Genomic DNA, 21,891 nt, shown 5'->3' with positions numbered 1-21,891 from the left:
CTACAGATTTATCAGAACTTCCTTTCTTTTTTTAATGCTTACTCTGGCATCCTGCAGACTGCAGGCATTTTCACATTCCTTTAGGTAAGGTGGGCTTTAGAATTGTTAATACAACTTTAGCACATAATTGGTTAGACTGTTCCACATCAATTTTTAAAATTGGTTTATCTAGACAACACTTGCGTCCCTTATAGTAACTACACAGAATAAAAATAACCTAGTCTTTAATGTCAGGGGTTGGATTTCATCATTTTGGGTAGTTCCTAAATGAACAAGAAATCCAGATATACAGTAAGACTGTAATACTTTTAAAAAAGTAAAAGAAAGGAAGCTGAGAGGTGGGAGGGGGAACAGTTGTGGAAGCATGTTGTAAGGAGACATGAAAAGGCTTTGAGGTCAATGGCATGCAGAATTCCTTCCTCTAATGTCTGATTAAAAGTTCTGGTCCTCTGTTTGTATCATGTATGTTTGTTCAGCAGTGCACTGATCTAGAGTAGCAGTTGTCCTTTCAGTGTCTCTCATCACATAGCTGTTCAGTAAGTACACTGCTGTCACAATACTTGAGGCTAAATAAATTTCCATACTGATGTCTGTACCTAACTATGCTATTTCTCACCCTTTGTATGTACTATTTTTGGAGTCCTAGGCAAACTTAATATTTAACTTGCAAATAAGACTCAGATTTATAAGCAACTGAAAAGGCATGCTACTAAATGTAACGTTAGTATACAGACTTCGGTGGATCATCTTGGTCTGAGTAACTGTATTGTATAAGGGGTAATAAGTATTGATGGAATTGACAATATAGCTGCATAAACGATATTCACACAATACCTCATAAAGGGTTGTGTATTAAAAAGATAGTTTGGGGTAACATGCATGAGAAACTATAATACTTATAAATGTATAATAATTCAAGTATCTTAACAGTGTATAACAGACATGGTATAAATATTCTAAATTTGATTCCGGTGTTCTGCAAAATAATAATCCTGTCTTCAGTGTTTTATCCCTACCAGTGCCTCTTGGCTCCAGTAGCTACCTGCTAGAGCAGGGGTAGGCAAACTTTTCGGCCCGAGGGCCCCATCTGGATATGGAAATTGTATGGCTGGCCATGAATGATCACAAAATTGGGGTTGGGATGCAGGAGGGGATGCAAGCTCCAGGGTAGGGCCAGAAATGAGGAGTTCAGGGTGCAGGATGGGGCTCCATGCTGGGGAGGGGTGGGGGATGATTGGCTTGGGGTGCAGGAGGATACGCTGGGCTAGGACAGAGGGGTTCAGAGGTTGGGGCAGGGGGTTGGAATGTGGGGGTGGTGGCTCAGGGGTGCAGGCTCTGGGCAGTGCTTACCTCAAACAGCTCCCAGAAGCAGGGGCATGTCCCCACCCTCTGCCTCCTATGTAGAGGCACGACCAGGCGGCTCTGCTGCACACTGCCCCATCCACAAGTGCTACCCCTGCAGCTCCCATTAGCCACAATTCCCGGCCAATGGGAGCTACAGAGGCAGCATGGGGAGCGGAGGCCCCTAGCTGCCCCTACGTGTAGGAACTGGAAGGGGGACATGCCGCTGCTTCTGGGAGCCGAGCGGGTCAAGCCCCATACCCCACTCCCCGGCTGGAGTGTCAGAGTGGGACAAGCACCAGACCCCACTCCTTAGCTGGAGCTTGAGGGCTGGATTAAATGGCTGGCAGGCCGGATGCCGCCTGTGGGCTGTAGTTTGCCCACCCCGGTGCTAGAGAGATGTATTTAATAGAGAATCTGTGTGTTTTTTTTTTTTTTTTTTTTTTTTTAAGCTAAATGCACTGTTTTTCTAAGGACCTCTTCCCACTCTCTTGGTTGCTGAAACCTGATCTCGCCTTTGACATGGCACCTTCAGACGCTTATAATATGTGGGTTTTTTCTATTCTTGCTTACTGGTCCAAGTCCTCCTCAAGAGGACATAGTAGATCTGGTAGGTTTCCTTCCTCTTTCTTCCTTCCCACTTCCTGGATACTACAGTGCAAATAAGTGATGGTCCCATAAATACCACCCAATACTGATGCTATATTTGCCTATATGGCTCCAGCTTCCATCCAGGACACATCACACAATCCATTGTCTACAGCCAAGCCCTAAGCTAGAGACAAACACCTATAGGATCTCTATCAAACGTTCTTAAAACTACAATACCCACCTGGGGAAGTGAGAAAACAGATTGACAGAGCAAGATGGGTACCCAGAAGTCACCTACTACAGGTCAGGCCCAACAAGGAAAATAACAGAACACCACTGGCCATCACGTACAGCCCCCAGCTAAAACTTCTCCAGTGCATCAATGACCTACAACCTATCCTGGAAAATTATCCCCCACACTCACTGGCCTTGGGAGGCAGGCCAATCCTTGCTTACAGACCATCCACCAACCTGAAGCAAATACTGACCAGCAACTACACACCACACCACACTAACCCAGGAACCAATCCCTGTAACAAACCCCATTGCCTTCTCTGTCACCATCTCTACTCTCGCGACACCATCGTAAGACCCAGCCACAACATCAGAAGCTCATTCACTTGCACATCTACTAATGATATATGCCATCATGTGCCAGTAATGCCCCTCTGCCACGTACATTGGCCAAAGCAGACAGTCTCTCTATGTAAAAGGATAAATGGACACAAATTAACCATCAGGAATGGTAACATACAAACCGGTTCTGGGACAACCGGTTCTAAAAGGGCTTTTAAATTTAACAAAAGCTTTAGCAGCTGTCCACCCTGGCCCCAGCTCACTTCCCCCTCCTCCCCGGAACATTCCCTTCCCTCCTCCTCCCCGCAAATCAGATGTTCACGGGAAGCCTGAAACAAGCAGCAGGCAGGTAAACTGGGACGGGGACGTGCGAGGAGGGCTTCAGGGAGGAGCGGCCCAGTCCGGCTCGGGTCGAGCGGCTCCCTCTGGCCTGGCCCCGCCGAATCTCCCCTGTCTCCCATGATTTACCAAAGATAATAACTAGAGGCTCAGATACCTTCTCTATTAGCTCCTTGAGTATTCTAGGATGCATTTAATCAGGCCCTGGTGACTTGCAGGCATCTAACTCTGATTTTTAATTTGTTCTTTTTTTATTTTATCTTCTAAACCTACCCCCTTCCCATTAGCATTCACTATGTTAGGCATTCCTTCAGACTTCTCGGTGAAGACTGAAACAAAGGTCACTAAGCATCTCTGCCATTTCCAAGTTTCCTGTTACTCCCTCCTCATTGAGCAGTGGAGGCTACCAAGGACACAACCCTGTCCTTGGTCTTCCTTTTGCTTCTAATGTATTGATAAGGTCATCTTGTTTCCCTTTATTCCTGTAGCTAGTTTGAGTTCATTTTGTGCCTTTGCCTTTCTAATCTTGCCCCTGCATTCCTGTGTTTGCCTATATTTGTCCTAGTTTCCATTTTTTTATGACTCCTTTTTTATATCACGCAAGATCTCGTGGTTAAGCCAAGGTGGTCTTTTGCCACATTTTCTATCTTTCCTACCCAGTGGAATAGCTTGCTTTTAGGCCCTTAATAGTGTTCCTTTAAACTGCCAACTCTCCTCAACTGTTTTTTCCCCTCAGTCTTGATTCCCATGGGACCTTACCTATCAGCTCTCTGAGCTCACCAAAATCCACCTTCCTGAAATCCCTTGTCTCTTTTGCAGTACTCCCTTCTACCCTTCCTTAGAATTGTGAACTCTGATTTCATGATTGCTTTCACCCAAGCTGCCTTCCACTTTCAAATTCTCAACTAGTTCCTCCCTAATGGTTAAAATCAAATCTAGAACAGCTTCCCCCAGTGGCTTTTTCAACCTTCTGAAATAAAAAGTTGTCTGCAATGCAGTCCAAGAACTTATTGGGTAGTCTGTATCTGGATAGCTGAAGTCCCCGTCCCCCCCCGCACCACCATCAAATCTTGGGCTTTGGATGATTTTGTTAGTTGTTTAAAAAAAGCCTCATCCACCTCTTTTATCTGGTTAGGTGGCCTGTAGTAGACTCCTAGCATGACATCATCCTTGTTTTTTACCCTTTTTAGCCTAACCCAGAGACTCTCTCAACACTTCTGTCTCCTATGTCCAAGTGTGTATATTTATAATATATAATATATATTTTCCTCCTGTCTATCCTTCCTGAGCAAGCTATACCCATCCATTCCAATCATGTGTATTATCCCACCAAGTTTTGGTGATGCCAACAAGGTCATAGTTGTATTTATTAGCACTTCCAGTTCTTTCTGCTTATTAACCATACTTCTCAGATTTGTATATAAGTATCTAAGATATTGATTTGATCTTGCCTCCCAGTTTTGCCCTGACCCTCCTTTCTCTCTGCCAACATAGCCAACACTCCCTCTCGTTTCCGACCCATCTCCCAGGTCTCCATGTTCCCCACTTACCTGTGGGCTTTGCTCACCGGTACCTGTCAAACCTAGTTTAAAGCCCTTCTCACTAGGTTAGCCAGTCTGTGGCCAAATAGGGCCTTTCCCCTCCTCGAAAGGTGAACGCCATCTCTGCCTAGCAGTCCTTCCTGGAATAGCATCCCATGATTGAGGAAGCCAAAGCCCTCCTGGCAACACATCTTCGCAGCCAGGCATTCACCTCCACGATGCATCTGTCTCTGCCCGGGCCCCTACCTTTGACAGGAAGGATCGAAGAGAATGCCCCCTGCACTCCAAACTCCTTCACCATATTCCCAGAGCCCTGTAGTCACACTTGATCCGCTCAGTGTCACACCTCACAGTATCATTTGTGCCCACGTGGGGTAATAGTCGGAAGGCTGCATAATCCTCAACAATGCCTATGTAACGTCTCGGATATGGGCCCCTGGCAGGCAGCATACCTCCCAAGATGAAATGTCAGGGTGGCAGATGGGCACCTCCATCCCCCTCAGAAGAGAGTCTGACTACCACTACCCTATGTTTCCTATTTGCAGTGGTGGCAGCAGACCTCCCAGCCTTAGGTGTACGAGGCTTCTCTGCTGTAGGGGGTGATTCCTTCTCTCCTGTACCAAGAAGAGCATAATGGTTTCCTATTACCACAGTGGGAGGATTTGGAGCAGGGGTGGAGCACTGCCTGCTGCCAGAAGTGACCAGCTGCCAGTGTCCACCTTGAGCCATCTCCTCCACCACCAGTGGTGTGTCAGCAGTCCAGTGTGCTGGGACAGCTACCTCAACTGTCTCCATGTGGACACTGTCCAGGAATTGCTCGTGGATTTGGATGCGCCTCAACCTAGCCGCCTCCTCCTGTAGCTCTCCCACCTGCTGCCTGAGAGATTCCACCAGCAGGCACCTTTCACATTGGATGGTCCCCCCCCAGCCTGGATATCAGTAAGTGGGAATTGCAAGTCAGTCCCTGCAAAACTGAGTGCTCAGTTTGAGTCAACAGTGTGCTCTTGTTGCCAAGAAGGCTAACGGCATTTTGGGCTGTATAAGTAGGGGCATTGCCAGCAGATCGAGGAACGTGATCGTTCCCCTTTATTCGACATTGGTGAGGCCTCATCTGGAATACTGTGTCCAGTTTTGGGCCCCACACTACAAGAAGGATGTGGAAAAATTGGAAAGAGTCCAGCGGAGGGCAACAAAAATGATTAGGGGTCTGGAGCACATGACTTATGAGGAGAGGCTGAGAGAACTGGGATTGTTTAGTCTCCAGAAGAGAAGAATGAGGGGGGATTTGATAGCAGCCTTCAACTACCTGAAGGGGGGTTCCAAAGAGGATGGAGCTCGGCTGTTCTCAGTGGTGGCAGATGACAGAACAAGGAGCAATGGTCTCAAGTTGCAGTGGGGGAGGTCCAGGTTGGATATCAGGAAAAACTATTTCACTAGGAGGGTGGTGAAACACTGGAATGCGTTACCTAGGGAGGTGGTGGAGTCTCCTTCCTTGGAGGTTTTTAAGGCCCGGCTTGACAAAGCCCTGGCTGGGATGATTTAGCTGGGAATTGGTCCTGCTTTGAGCAGGGGGTTGGACTAGATGACCTCTTGAGGTCCCTTCCAACTCTGATATTCTATGATTCTATGAAAACCACACCAGGATCTGGGTAGAAGCATCTATGCTCAGGTGCTCTGTCTGGCTACAGGCGCAGGTGGAAGAGACCTAAGCAGTGCTGGCACAGGTGTTGCAGGTCTTCCTAACCATCGTAGGCCTCCCTCTGTCAAACTCCCTCTCAAACTCCACTTGGTTCTCCACTTGTAAGGTAACTCCCTTCTCTTCATGTACCAAAATGTATTTATGCCTATCTCTGTAACTTTCACTCCATGCATCTGAAGAAGTGGGTTTCTGACCCACAAAAGCTTAAGCCCAAATAAATCCAGTTAGTCTTTAAGGTGCCACTGGACTCCTTGTTTTTATTTAAGATTAAATGTGCCCAGTTTTCCTCCTCCCCCACCCCTTTCCTCATAGGTTAGGTTTTCTAAACTTATTGTTTTTTTTTCTCTGTAATGGGGTATACTAGCCCTTTAAGAATAAAGGGGACCAGAAGACCTTGTTCCAGGGATGAGCGGTACTGGGGAACTAAAATCCGGTTGTGGAAGACACCGGAGACACTGTTCCTTCAAGAGCCTGGTATCAGGAGCCCTGTAGTGTATGGTGGGGCAGGGATCCCCTCTTCAGACAACTGGGAAGAGCTCTTCGAAAGAGGTCCATGTTCAAAACAAGGAAGGTTTCTGAAAGAGAAAAGCCTGGGTGACAGCTCGTACCTAGTGCCTGTGGGCGGAGCAGGCTCTCGGAGGAAGAGCTCTGGGTGTGTCAAAGAACCAGTGCAAAGTATGAACTGTGGAATTACAGTTATGGACTTTGGGGGGCTCAGTGAGGATTGTTTGAATTATTTTGTTATGCAGGATTCTGAGAACGGTGTGAATTTTATTTGCTATTAAACCAGCCCTGGATGGTGGTGCTGTGAGCCATAAGTGTGTGGAGTGCTTAAGGGGCCTATGAAGTGGGCCTAACAAGACAGGGCGCCTGCAAAGCCATCTTGGCTCGCAACAGGGAGCTCAATAAGCAGCCACCCCAGTACACTTTCCTCTAGACTATTTGCCCACATCTCTCAAAGTATGGCACCAAGAATTGGATGCTATACTCCAGCTGAGGCCTCACCAGCTCTGAGTAGAGCAGGACAGTCCTCTCCCAGGTCTTTCACATAACACTTCTGTCAACACACCTCAGAGTATTGGCCTTTTTTTGCAACTTCATCACAATATTGTCTTATTCAATTTGTGATCCACTATAACCCCCAGATCCTTTTCAGCAGTACTACTGCCTAGCTAGTTACTCCACATTTTGTAGCTGAGCATTTTTTGTTTCTTTCCTGTAAGTGCAGTACTCATGTCTTAAATTTCTTCATGCTGCTTTCAGATCAGTTCTCTAACTTATCAAGGTCATTTTGACTTCTAATCCTGTCTTCCGAAGTGCTTGTAACCCTTCCCAGTTTGGTGTCACATGCAAACTTTAAGCATACTCTCCACTCCATTATCAAATCATTAGTGGTAATGTTGAATAGAATGAGCCAGGACAGCCCTCTGCAGGACCCCACTAGTTATGTCCTCCCAGTTTGACAGTGAACAATTGAGAACTACTGAGTGTGGTCTTTCAACCATTGTGTATGCACCTTGATGATGATTTAATCTATATCACATTTCCCTAGTTTGCTTATGAGAATATCATGCAGGATTGTCAAAATCACATTTACTGTTTCCTCGGCCCATTTATCCAGCAACCCTGTCAAAAAAGGAAATTTAGCTTTGTTTGGCATGACTTGTTCTTGACCGATCCATGCTGGCAATTCCTTATAACTCAGTCTCAAGGTGCTGACAAACTGATTATTTAATAATTTGTTCCAGTACGTTTTCAGGTATTGAAGTTAGTTCCAGGGTCCTTAGTACCTTTCGACCTCAGACCAGTCTTTAAAAATGGGAACAATGTTTGCCCTTCTCCAGCCCTCAGGGACCTCACCCATCCTTCATGAGTTTTTCAGAGTTAATTGCTATCAGTTTGAAGACACCCCCCCCCCCATTAAACCCCTCAGCCTTCTTGGTGTTGTCCATCACTAGCTCTCCTTCCCCACTAAGTAATGGACCTACACTTTGCTTCAAGTGCTTGCTCATATCCATTACAGTTAGGTGTGTGCGTGCCACGTGCACTGTCACCAGAAGGTTTTTCCCCTAGCAGCACCCATCAGGTCTGCTATGGAGCACCCTGGAGTTGTGCCTTCATGGTGCTGCAAATGGGGTCCTGCCAACCCACTACCTGTCCAGTTCCTTCTTACTGCCAGTGAAAGTTGTTGGAGTGCTTTCTCTCTTGCTTGAGTGATCCCCCTAATAGCTTTTGCTTACTTTCTCTTGTAAATAGTTCTAGATAGTTATTGTAGTGTAAATGTTTTAGTTTGTTACTGGGGATGGTTCTCCCCATTTTTCCCCTTCCTGGGACATGCCTCGGTCCCAGGGTTTAAACCATATGGAGTCTGCCAAAAACTGTTGCCCGGGGCAACCCAGACTTTACAGGCTGAGTATCCCATTAAATGGACAGGTGTAAGATCTGCAGGAGTTTTCATCCCTGCACTAAAAGAAAGTGACCACAGATTGAGGCTGCTGCTGATGCAGGCAGCCCTGCGGCCACAATCTGAGACGAGCCCTGTGGAACCGGCACTGGGCTCCTCTGCATCAGTGCACAATACACCAGCTCTGATTAGGGAGGCTGCACCGAGGAAGACTCTGGGACTAGAGTCCTGGGACTTGGCACTAGCACTCCCCAGCACCGAAGACTGCCCTGTGCATAGAGTCTCGGCACCACTTCCAGGCACCTGTGCCTCGTAAGAAGCACAGGAAGACTGACAGGGTGCACCCCCTCTTGAGCGCTAGAGCGTGAGCCAGCTAAGGGAGTGTGACCTGTGCCGGGCCACTCTACAGCAGTGCAACAAACAGCACTGTCTACTCCGGGTCCACAAGAGGGCCCATCGAGTCTGGGGTAGAGGGAAGGTCCCTCTTCCACTGGCACCAGAGACCTTCAAGGTGGGAAGGGATCTTCTTGCCCAAGAGACCATCAGCCCTGAAGCCTCTGGCATCAGAGACCACTGTGCCATCCAGAGGCAAACCCTTGTTGACACAGCACTGCTCACCCTTTCCCTGGCACACTCTCTCCACACATTGAGGAGCTGGAGTAGAGGACAGGCACACCAGAGGCCAGACATAACCCAAACTTTCTCTCTGGTGCTGTGGCCACAGTGGCAGATGCTACCACAAGTGCTGGTGCAGTAGCCTTTCAGGACCCTGTGGCCATACTACCAGTCCCAGGGATCTGTCTCCGGGCAATCGGTCGTTTCTCAGACATGACCAAGAAAGAAGTCCCAGAGCAGGGTCTTTTCCCACGGCTCGGCGGCCATCGTTACCAGCACCAGTGCCACTCCTGGCACTGTATCCAGCTCTACCAACACTTCTGGCAGCAACTCTGGTGCAGCAGCTTATGAACACTTCAAGGAGCCAGACAGACGGGGGGGACAGCACTGGCCTGGGCATCCTTGTCATCTGAGGAGGCAGTAGGGGGAACCTCTTTGGGACTCCTCCACAGGACAGCAGAGTCCATCTTGAGCTGTTAAAATGGGTGGCACAGAATCTGGGTATCCAGATGGAAGAAGTCACTGAGGTTTCAGACCCAATAGTGGACATTTTATCTCAGGCAGGTCCCACCAGGGTGGCTCTATTCCTCTTCTCCCCCCCCCCCCCCCCCCCCCGAATCAAGACCATACTGGAAAACAAAGACACTCTGGAAAACTCCAGCTTCCCTGACCCCTACAGCAAAAGGGGTCGAGAGGAAGTATTTTGTACCCTCTAAAGGGTACAAATACCTCTTCACTCATCTTCCCCCCCCCCCCGCCGGACTCTTTGGTGGCAGCAGTCAATGAGTAGGAGAGGCAGGGGCAGCAAGGATCCACCCCACAGGCTAAGGACACACAGAAGCTGGACCTCTTCGGGAGGAAGGTGCCCTCCACTGGAGGACTCCAGCTTTGCATCGCTAACCAGCAGGCGATCCTTAGCCACTACAGTTTAAGTCTTGGGACACGCTATCCACGTTTACTGAGCTGGTTTCTGTGGACTCCAAGTCTGAGTTCTCTGCCCCTGTAGATGAGGGCAAGGCTGTGGCCAGGACCTCATTACAGGCAGCGCTGGACTATGCAGATGCAGCAACTTGTGCCATGTCATCAGGCATAGAAATGTCGCTGCTCCTGGCTGCAGGCCTTGGACCTAGCTGGGAAGGTTCAACAGACAATACAAGACCTCCCTTTCGAGGAGGCCATGTTATTCTCAGAGAAGACTGACTTTAAGCTGCATAGCTTAAAGGACTCCCAAGCCAGTCTGAGATCACTGGGGCTGCACACCCCGGCCACTAAACGTGGCATTTTAAGCCTCAGCCTATGCCTCTTCCCTACCAAGGCCAGCCCAGACAGGACCACAGTTGAAGACGGCCTTGCCAACCCCAAGCTCCAAACAACCAGGGATCTGGTTTGTCCAAACAGCCACCAGGCCTAGGCAGGCCTTTTGAAGATGTGCCTGAGGAAGACTTGCCAGCCAGCCAACTGGATCCTTCCTTCCTTTTTTGGCACCTTCTATCCCATTTATACCAGGCTTGGTCCCAAATCACCTCAGACCATTAGGACCTTTGCAGGGTAGAAATGGGATATTACCTCCAATTTTCTTTTCCTCCTCCCTCCCCTGAGCTGCCCCCGCATCCCCTTCAGGGACCCTTCTCACAAGCAATTCCTTATGCAGGAGGTACAAACACTCCTATCAGCAGGAGCCATGGAGGAGGTTCTGCTGGAGCTCAGGGGCAAGGGGTCTTTACTCCCAGTATTTCCTAATACTGAAAGCAAAGGGGGGAGAAGGGGGCTCAGACCCATCCTGGACCCGTGCAACTTCACAGGTTCATGAAGAAGCTAAAGTTTCAGATGGTCTCTCTAGCCACCATTATTCCTTCCCTGGATCCTGGAGATTAGTATGCTGCCCTCAATTCTGAAGGATGCATATTTCCATAATCCCTCCCCACATGGACTTCCTAAGGTTTGTAATGGGGGGTGCTCACTACCAATTCTCAGTGCTCCTGTTTGGTCTGTTATGGGGGGGAAGGTTAGCTCAGTGGTTTGAGCATTGGCCTGCTAAACCCAGGGTTGTGAGTTAAATCCTTGAGGGGGCCATTTAGGGATCTGGGGCAAACAAACTGTCAAGGACAGTACTTGGTCCGGCTAGTGAAGGCAGGGGACTGGACTCAATGACCTTTCAAGGTCCCTTCCAGTTCTGAGATAGATCTATATCTACATCTACCTATCTATATAATATCAGTACCTCAGGTGTTCACCGAATGCATGTCAGTCAGGGCTGCCTTCCTGCAGAAAAGACGGGTTCAGGTATTCCCATACCTCGATGACTGGTTACTGACGGGACATTCTAGGACACAAGTGGATTAGCAGGTCAACCCGATAAGATCGACCTTTGACTCACTGGGTCTCCTGCTAAATACTCAGAAGTCAATGCTCACCCTTACTCAGAGAATAAAGTTCATAGAGGCAGTGCTAGACTTGAGACAGGCCAGAGCATGACCTCAGTCATGTTTTCAGGCCATACATGACACAAGACCTCAGCAGTTTCCTACAACCACTGTCTGAAACTCCTAGGACACATGGTGTTGTGCACATACGTGGTCCAGCATACAAGGCTCAAACTCGGACCTCTCTAGGCTTGGCTGCCATCTGTGTACCGACCAAGCAAACAGTCTAGACAGGGCATTCATGCTTTCACCAATGGTTCTCAAGCCTCTTCAGTGGTGGCTTGACCCTCACATGGTGTGTGTATAAGCATCCTATTCTCCAAACAACACCTTTTTGTTATGACTGCTGATGCGTCAGTGATCAATGTGGTGGGAAGCTCACCTCAGAGAGCACAGAACTCAAGGCCTCTAGTCTCTAGAGGAGCTGTGGCTTCACATGAACGTCAGAGAGCTGAGAGCGGTTTGTCTGGCATGTCAGACCATTCGGCCTCATCTGGAGGGCAAATGCATATCAGTCCTGACCAACACAACAGTGATTGTTCTTTATCAGACAGGGTGAAGTGCGCTCCTCTCCCCTATGTCAGGAAGCCTGCAAGCTCTGGGAGTTCTGCATAACACGCTCAATGCTTCTGGATCTCAGAATGAACTAGCAGACCATCTCAGCAGGTCTTTTCACAACCACAAATGGCCCATTCGCCTGGACGTAATAAATGATATCTTCTAATGATGGGGTCTTCCCCAAGTTGAGTTGTTCATCACAAGGAGCAATAGGAAGTGCCTCTAATTCTGCTCCTTCCTGAGCCACAGCCAGGGCTCACTGGCAGGTGCATTTCTTCTCCCATGGAAGGACCAGCTCTTCTACATGTTATCACTTCTCTCCTCTTCTTCCCCCACCCCGCCCCGCCCAATCCCACTTATTCACAAGGTCCTCCTCAAGATTCAGAGCGACGGGGCCTCTGTCATCCTGGTAGCACCAGCCTGACCATGCCAGCATTGGTCCACCATGTTGCTGGAACTCTCGATGAAGACTCCAATCGCCCTGCTGTTTGTTCCAGACCTCCATTACTCAACATCACGGCCAGCTCCAACACTGCAATCTCGAATCTCTCCATCTCCTTGCTTGGAAGCTGTGTGGTTGAATCCACGCAAGCTTGCATGCTCAAACCCCATTAGGGAAGTTCTTATTGGCAGCAGAAAACCATCGACCAGGGCGGCCTACTTAGCCAAGTGGAAAAGATTCTCTATTTTGTCTTCGCAGAGCCGTATCCTTCCATTGCAATCTTCGGTCCCCCTTCGGTCTTGAACTACCTACTAAGGTTGAAACAGCAGGGCCTGTCCAACTTGTCGATAAAGATTCACCTGGCTGCCATCTCAGCTTTTCACCCAGGAGAGTTGGGCCTCTCAGTTTTCGCTAACCCTATGATGCGGTGGTTTCTTAAAGGGATAGACAGCCTATACCCTCAAATCCAGCAGTCCACTCCCTCCTTGGGACATTAACCTGGTACACTCACGGCTGCTGGGGGGACCTCCATTCAAACAATTAGCGACATGCTCAACTACTTTACTTTACTTTTTACCTGTCTTTATAAAGTGGCCTAATCCTAATTGCCATAATTTCAGCCAGGAGGTCTCTGAGCTCAAGGCCCTCACATCTGACCACCCCGCCCAATATACTACCTTTTTATAAGGACAAAGTGCAACTTCACCTTCGGGAGGAACACCAAGTAGGGTTGGTCTCCAACTTTCACACCAACGAAGACCTATTTCTCCCAGTCTTTTTCCTGAAGCCCCATGCCAACAGCCGTGAGCAGAGGCTTCACTCCCTGAATATTCGGCTGGCTTTGGCTTTTTATGTTGAACGAACAAAACTGTTCCACAAGTTGAACCAGTAATTTGTTGTGGCGGAAAGGATGAAGAGCCTCCTGGTGTCCTTCCAGAGAATATCTTCTTGGATCACATCCTGTATCTGGGTATGCTATGACGTGGCTAAGTGTAACATTGGACTTGTAAGTCAAACTTGGAAACCAAAGTAACGTAACTGCTACTAATTCAAAAATATGCTTCATTCTAAAACAGTTGTCTTGGCTGAGTTACTGAAAACACATCATAGCTACATAACAAACTGGTACTATGGGAGTTAAACTATTTCCAGAACTGTGCATGGTTTTTTGAGGTCCGTGAAAACTTCTCCACCGAAAGCTGAACACTGAAGCTTGTATTTACAGTACATGTCTCTCTCAAAAGACAATGCAAATGCTATCCTTGAAGGTCAGTCTTTGTACACTATATTTCCTGTAGGTAGGTGTGGGTGGGTGGGTTTGTAGACTGTAATATCAGGGGAAGAGTAGGCATCCTTCTACTTTTTTTATTTAAAAAAAAGACTCCTCTCTCTAGAGGTGAGAGCCTCTTACAGGGTCAGACAGGTGGCTGACCACTGCTGGAAAAATGTAACTATTGCGTGTATTAGAAAATGTGTTGAGCAGAAACTTGGCATTCAGCAAAGTTGGGATCTGTGCCAATCCTCTTATAACATAATGGGTCTCAATACAGAAGTGTGACTCATCCTGAAGGCAGAGGATAAAATAGACTCTAAAAATCTAATTATTAGAAGCTGGGTCTCCTACAGGGACATGGACAGCAGATATACACAGGGTGAAACAATGAATAAACATGATTGGAGCACAGACAACCTCAGCAAACAACTAGCTGACCGTTTGACTTGCAGTATATGGCACTACTACCCAATCTTCAGTCACATGTTCAGTTAGCAACATGTCCTGGCTTATCTTAAAGCTTTTATCTCTTTGGTGTCTAAACCTCTCCAGAAATCCTTACATTCTAAACCTATTCTGGAACTTTTTCATTAGTACCAAAGTGGCTCTACCACTGAGGCCCTAATTTAGGGGAGACTGAGTTGCCATCAAAATGAGATGAGCTGCCAGGGATGAGAACTCTAATACAAAAGTATTGACTCGTGATTCAAGATTAAGCATCCAGGTATGGTTGGAGAAGATACATGTCCAGCAAAACTGCTCTACTGAAGCTGGTATGGCACTCCACTAGTACAGACTACACATCTACAATTGAGTAGGACTAAATATTTGGGGGGATGGGGAATTAAAAATAAGAATGCTGAGCTTTTCCTAGGGAGGATTAAATTGGCTCAAGTTATTACTGTCTGAAACAATCTAGTTGCTATTGGGCCTATGACCCTCCTAATGACTCCTTTCTAATGAGCAGTTGTCCACATCACTTAAACTATATCACTAACGATACTCCTAGTGATGAGTTGGATGTATTGGCAGGGATAAGATTTAACAAGTATGAAGAATAAGCTTGTGGTTCCTCAAAAACAAAGTTAAGGTTAGAGCTGGGCAAGAAACTGTTTTCCTGTTCCACAAATTTGAGCTTTCAAACTGTTTTCCTGTTCCACACTAGGACAAAACAAAGACCTAAATCAGAGCTGGGACACAACCCTGGGTCTGACACATCCTAGGTGAATGACCTAAGCTATTGGCTTTTCTGGAAGTGACATGTCCAACTATTTTGTTGGAAACTTCCCAACCAGCTGTAGTTGAAACTAGGCCTGTTTGAGTTACTATGACTCTAATCCTAGTGAAAGGTAATGGATTGACAGTCCACGAAACAGAGCTGTTTCTAAATGGTGCTAATGAACTAAAATTCAGCTCCTGGATCCATACTGACTTGTAGTTTGCTACTCCATATGCAGGAGTCCATTGCAATTAATGTTGTGATAGTCTGAGAGACATTACCCTTTAATGTAAGCATCATTCAAGGGGAGGGAATGTGAACGATAGCTTTTGGCATTCACTTGACACTACTAGAATTGCAAACTTAGCATGTTTCTCACTGTCTGAAAACTTAATGGGTAGATTAAAAAAGGACAAAGGAATTATGTTGCAACTATGCAGAATGTACATTTTAACTGGCATATTTTAAATAAAGTATTACTACACTCTCTTGCATATTCTTTATGAATGTGTGCATGACTCCAGTTTATTTGAAACTGCGCTTGGGGAAAATCGTAGTCTCAGACATCTTCAATTATGGGGAGAAAGATTCTTTCCATGGAACCTGATGCAAAGGGTTTCTAAGCAAATTGCTTTTCATAATTGATCATAACTAACTTCACTCTCTCTCCTTTTCTTAATGCTGACACTTAGTATACGCTCCATACAACATTCAATTAGCATGCCTGTTATGAGGTAATGTATGTTTTAGTATGTAATTCAGCTATTGGATGTGTATTGTCTCTTACTAGTTGAACTGATCCTCTTTCCTTCCCCCATCCCACCCACGTGTAGAATTAAATACATGGAAACATCTTGGTTTTTAGAACAATTTGCTGTACTGAATGTTCTTGCAGAAAGTTAATTATTTCTTTGAACTTGTTCTATTGGCAATTACACATCCTAGACATGATATTCGCTTATGGTGAGAAGCTGAATAGTCTTTTTCTTAGAAATATTATGCTACTAAATGATTTCAAATTCCAAACTGTCTACAGCTCTTCTAAAATGGAGACTTACTTTCTTACTAACTCATAGGAAAGTAAGCAGTTTGGCCTCCAGTTTTTTTTCTCTTGCTGACTTTAATTGCTTACCTTGCCTCCCTCCTTCCAAAATCCTGCTTTGATCAAAAAGCATGCAGATACAACTTCATATAGCTTAGTGTCAATTTCCCAAACAAGGAATGGTGTACATGCCTACCATATAAATGCATATTCAGAGTAACAAAGATTAAATGTGGGGCATCTTAAATGGACACTGAGCAAGGGAAAATTGAAGTAAAGGCCTTACTCCAAACCTAAAACTCCTAATATTTTGCACCCTCTAAATAAGGTTCAGAGTACATTACAAACACTAAGGCTGGCTGCATCAGAAGTAAGCATTTCTCCATCTGGTGACACAGATTAAGGCACAAAGTCACACTGCAAGTTGGTGGCAATTGATATAGAATCCTTGGGTGACTTAATGACCCTACTGAAGTCCATGTTTGCCATTTACTTCAGTGGGGACAAAATTTCACCCCTTGTCTAGGCTGCTATGACTAAACACTATTTTTATCTTAGGGTATTGCATTTTAACTTTTCATAGTTTAATGATCTCTACCTGTGAGAGATGGGGAGGAGAATACTTATTACTGTTGACAGTGGCTGTCTCCAGAGGGACAGGGTAAATAACCTTTCTTTAACTTTGAGACACACATTATAATGAGTTGTCTTTAACAATCACTCACTAGCCTCTAGAGTGACTGGATGTGACTAAATTGTCTTACTGAGCTAGCAACTTTTCTAAGACAACAGCTGTCAACCTGTCTGAAGAGTCCTTGAAAAGTCACTAATGACAAGTTAAATCTGGCATTATACAGTACCTTACCCCCTTACCTTTTGTAAAGGGTACTGTCACTGAGTTACAGGCAATGAGTAACTTCACTGAAAACTTATTTTTTTTCTTTTTTTTTTTTCTCCTGCTATTAAGCAGTGTAAAGAGTAATATCTTTACTGCCTCAAAGGTAGTAATAAAATGAGCTTCTTGGCTTGCAGTTGAAAGCTCTAGACATGGGTTGTATTTGAAGCTCTTCAACTGTACAATTTAGGTCTAAAGTAACTGTTTGCGAAGTGTACAAAAACTACTATCCAAAAGAGAGATTAATCTGAGGGCTGTCAAAAGCATGTTGACATAGGACAGGGAAACATGGATGCATTGTCTCAAAAATAACCTAGTATTACTATGCTCGCGTTCTCACTCTAAGAAACTAACCACTGGCTTTTTTTCCCCCCCTAGAAATTCTTCTACTTTCAAGTCATTTGAAGAAAAGGTTGAAAACTTAAAGGTAAATCTAACTAGCTGCCTCTGGAAACAGTTGTTTTATGAGACTTAAGCTGGGACTTTTGAAGGACCCTAAATGTGGTGCTCAAATCCCTTCCCTTAAAATTCAATGGCAGCTGGGCAACTAACCTCTTAAGTTACTCTTTGAAAATCCAAATGTAGTCATTTGACAACCAAGTAAATTAATGCTATGAAATGCAGGGGTATAGCCAACTATGATAGCTTTTTTGCCAGCAAATCCCCAGTTGGGAAGACAACTGCTCTCTGGTCCACTTGTATGCTCAGAACAGCACAAATGGGCTGGATCATGCTGTTTCAGTTCGAGGCAATTGTACCTGTATTTCTCCTATGTGGTCCAATAAAGGCCACTCTTTCTGACTCCCTGCCATTACCTCTTGGATAGAAACATACATCTCTCTCCCTCCTGACCCCAAAATATTTCCAGGCTGCACAGCTCCCTGCCTACGCTGGAAGTTCACCAGCAGTCAGACTGCCTAAGCAGGCCTGCTTTACTTTTGCTCCTCTGATGGTAAGCAATGTAACTGACCACAATTAAGTTAGCACACAGCTCTTTCTAAGCAAGCCCATTTATTAAGGGGAACTCATTAGTGAGAGAACATATAAAATAGCAAACTTACATGCAAATACGCTTATCAGAGATCACCCCAACTCCAAGCAGGGCTCTGGCCAGAGAACAGCCCTTCAAACCCCACCAAGGGGTTTTTCTCTAGTTACAAGTTGATAACTGCCGTGGTACAGAACCTGCACACTATGAATCAAGTTGCTCTTTTATGCCATTTGGGTATTGATCTTGGGAACAGGTAAGTTGTAGACCAAGATCCCCATCCCAGGTCAAAGCTTCAGAAGATCAGGTCTGGAGGTGGATATTTGCATTCCCCTCCTCCCAAATATTTCCTAGGAAATCTACTCCATTAACAGCTCAGTCTTGTTTTAGCCCATTGTTTTAAAGAGTCCTTTGAAGCTTGTAACACTTCCCAAAGTTTACATTAATCATGTCTTTCTAGACAAGTTGCAAATAATCCCACCACAACACAAACTTGCATTTTTAATAGTGAAGTTCTAAGATACTTCATTCAATAAAGGTTGTCCAGGAAACTGCCTTTCACGCATAATAGAACCTAGTCTTTGTATATCCAGAATCTATACTGATTTTTAACTTCAGGACTGAAAAGCTTTGTTCTAGCTTACACTGGGAACGCAAACTCTTGCATGTTAGCATCAGAAAGTAAGGAATATAGGTGTGCAATTCTGTTGTAAAATGTACATGCTCTTAGACTTCACTTTCAGGAAAGGAGGCTGAAATTGGGGCTGAGGCCTCAATAAGCAGAGATCAACGTTGTGTGGCTGTTCCAACTAACGTTTTTGGTATAAAGGCCTTCATATTATGGACCAGACTGCTCCTTGTATAGGAATTTGGGATTGGGGAAAAGTGCATAAGGAACTCCTTTCCCCTCTTGGCATCTTGTATAATGGCCTGTTGCAATCTAAGGGAGTTTAGGAACTTCTCCGTCCATGAACTCTGGGAATGAATTTCACTAGAGGGGAGGGATGGAGGTATATGGGAATGATGTGTGGTAAGTGTGTTACACACCATCTGAAGGGGTGTAGTAGTGAATGTGCTCCACCAAAACACCAGAGAGCTTCAGTCCTTGAGGCTGAATGTTTTTCTTGGACATCCCCCAGGATGGTACAGAACAAAAGCTAATCAGGTTTTGGAACATTTTTGAGTTAAAACAAATATAGGATATCTCAACTTGAAGTTGTACAATCTTCATAGAGCATATGAGTATGGGCTGTTGCAACAATCTGATCAGGAGAATTTTTGCAGTACTAAAGGCCAAGGGAGACCTATATGTTAAGCTAATGATTGGAGGGTTGCAACATTTCCTTCAGTGTTTCTCCACCTAGCTTCTTCCTCCAAGTCGCACTGAGTGCCGCTCCTACCTCAATTATTGTAGAGGCAGTCTGATCCTGGAAAAACTGCCTCCAAAGGATAAATTCCCCCAAACAATCTTGACATGAAGGTATTGTTTATTGCAAAACTTGTTTGTTAAAATACTTATCTAACTGTATTTGCAGTTATACTTTCTGAAGGGTTTATCTAAAACTACTTGTATTTTAGTCTAAAGTTGGAGGAGCCAAGCCTGCTGGAGGTGACTTTGGAGAAGTCTTAAATTCAGCTGCCAATGCTAGTGCCACAGAAACTATTACGGAACAGATACAGGAGGAGACCCAGTGAGATTCCTGCCTTTGTCCTGCTACCCACTGCCAGATGCTGCAAGCAAAAACTAAGCACATTTGTAATGTTCTTCACTGTCCGTTTCCACCAGATGTGCTTTTACTTAGCACTTAGCTTTATATCAATTTGATAAAATAGCTTGTTTGTGGGTTTAAAATATTTTTGGAACTAAAGTAGATTGTATCAGCCTGGCTTTTGGGGGGGAAGGGACATTTTTATGCTTTTCAAGTACTTAAAGGATATATCCCTGATTTTAAAGGCAATCTCTAAAATGTTGCTTTGAAAAACTTTAGACAAACCTACTAATACTGTACATGTAGTACGTAGATTCATAACTTCCTTTTGGAGGCTGTGATTATTAGCAATTCTCTTCACTTATAAGAATTGGCATTCTACTTTTACTGCCAAACTGAAGGTTTATTTCACTCCTTTGGTGGCTTCAGTGCAACTGTTCCCTAAATCGGACATCACACTTGGAAGATTACTCCAAGCTGCAGAAAAAGGATTTCTGCTTCAACACTATGAATAACATCATTATAGCAGGTTTCCACAAGTGTATATTAATCTACTGTAGTCAAAACCTGTTGAGTCCTATACTGCATTTGGTGCATGTGGGGCAAAGGACATAATCCTAACTAGCATTCCGACTTACTGACTTCTTTGTGGGTCCTGTGACTAGATTTAATGTCCTAAGAGTGCGTTTCTCAGAATGCTCCAAATGGAAGTGAGATGCCTAATGCTGCTGGTCTAGTATCTGAGCCAGTTTGTTTACCCCAGTACACTATTGTGAGTTCTTCACTTGATGCTTTAATGCCAGAATTATTCTGCTGTGGTAAAATGGCAGTCACTGGAATAATGGTCTCCAATGGTGGTGATTGTAAAACTACTTCTATTCTGGTATTAATATTGAATCTTACACTAAAAACATGGAGTGGAGATGAAATGTGAACACATTCCTACAGCTGCTGCAAAAATTATTTCTAACAAGTCATTACTGACTAATTCCAAGTCAGTTATGGGAATTAATTTTTTTTTAAACTTTTCATCATGCTGTAGTAAACTTGCACAGCAGTTGCAGGCAAGAGCCATTGCTCTAGGAGGCAGAGGGCCTTTGAGATGTTCAAACTATTTCATGTTCTCAAGACTCTTGTCCTAAGTCTTTTTTGTTAGAGGCTTGAAAATTAGCAATACTGTTTGCACCCTGGAGACTCCACTCCTGCTTAACCATTGAGATCCACTCTTGAAACTTTGCCCATTTCAAAGCCTACAGCAGACCTTGTAAGAGGGCTATGTTGCTTTACATGTTGACTATATCTACTTTATGTACTTTGGACGTTGCTTGTATTTTGTACATGTCTGGCACATGTTGGTCGTTATCAAATTGTAACTTATGCCAAATGTCTCATCACTGAGCTTGGAATGAACTGGAAGCAATTAAAAAAACTAACTGCAAAAATTTGTCTTGTGCAAGTCAAATTCCAAAACCACTATACACTTTTCTTTAGACACCATTGTACTGCACTTCTGATGAGTGCTTTGATAGCACTTCACCTATGGTGAATATGCTCAGTTACATGTGAGCAGCTTAATAAAATCCTATACATGAGCACTGTATTGCCATTATAGCACAGCTGTAAATGCAGACATTCCACTCTTTGGAAAAGTCATAGCTCCCTACAGACTTATACTTTTTAAAATCTATTTGAAAGGACTGAATTCACATGTGAAATATTCCCTTACTAGCCTCTGCTCCCCAAGTAATTGGGAAGATGTTGGAATCCTCCTGTCTTCATACTCATGGCCTTGTGACCACTTTTCACTTATTTCTTGGACAAATGGGCTGAGTTGGTTCTATCCTGGAAACTGATTCAGGAATTTACTATGCCTCTTGTAGCACAAATGTAATTCATGAACAGTTCCTGGCCTGAGACTTAAAGTTCAGCAGAGGCTGTAAATCCGCAAGTAAAATAAATGACAACCATAAAGGATCAAAATTCCAGTAATACCAGGGTACTTTCCCATCTAATATGTTTAAACCACCCTACTTTAGTGCTGCAATATACAGTATGATTAAGTGATAGTAAGGAAACATTATACGTGCACTAGATTGAAACTAATACCGGTACAGTAGAACACTAAACTACTAAACTTTTTGGCATGAATATCAGCTTTTTGTTTTGTCTTCTAAAGCAGTTTTAAAAAAATGCTACTCTGAATAAGTAGGATTCCTAGACTGAAGGAGCATTCCTA

General features: G+C 44.9%; 1 protein-coding gene across 4 annotated transcripts in view; it reads left to right on the top strand.

Moving 5' to 3' along the window:
• The window catches only part of TPD52 (tumor protein D52), a 69,044-nt gene extending 47,947 nt beyond the window's left edge, over positions 1–21,097 (top strand). For 2 of the 4 annotated variants that reach the window (XM_034763176.1, XM_034763172.1), the window contains exons 5-8: positions 58–84; positions 15,714–15,755; positions 17,337–17,385; positions 19,525–21,097. In XM_034763176.1, the coding sequence (XP_034619067.1) occupies positions 58–84; positions 15,714–15,755; positions 17,337–17,385; positions 19,525–19,641 (235 nt within the window). In that variant the 3' untranslated portion in view covers positions 19,642–21,097. The remainder of the gene's footprint in view (positions 1–57; positions 85–15,713; positions 15,756–17,336; positions 17,386–19,524) is intronic. The other 2 variants (XM_034763173.1, XM_034763174.1) reach the window with 2 other exon arrangements.
• The last annotated feature ends 794 nt before the right edge of the window (positions 21,098–21,891 follow it).

This window comes from Trachemys scripta, chromosome 2 (assembly GCF_013100865.1).
Source record: "Trachemys scripta elegans isolate TJP31775 chromosome 2, CAS_Tse_1.0, whole genome shotgun sequence".
NCBI lineage: Eukaryota > Metazoa > Chordata > Testudines > Emydidae > Trachemys > Trachemys scripta.
Note: the sequence above shows the minus strand (reverse complement) of the source record. Positions and strands in the feature narration are given on the sequence as shown.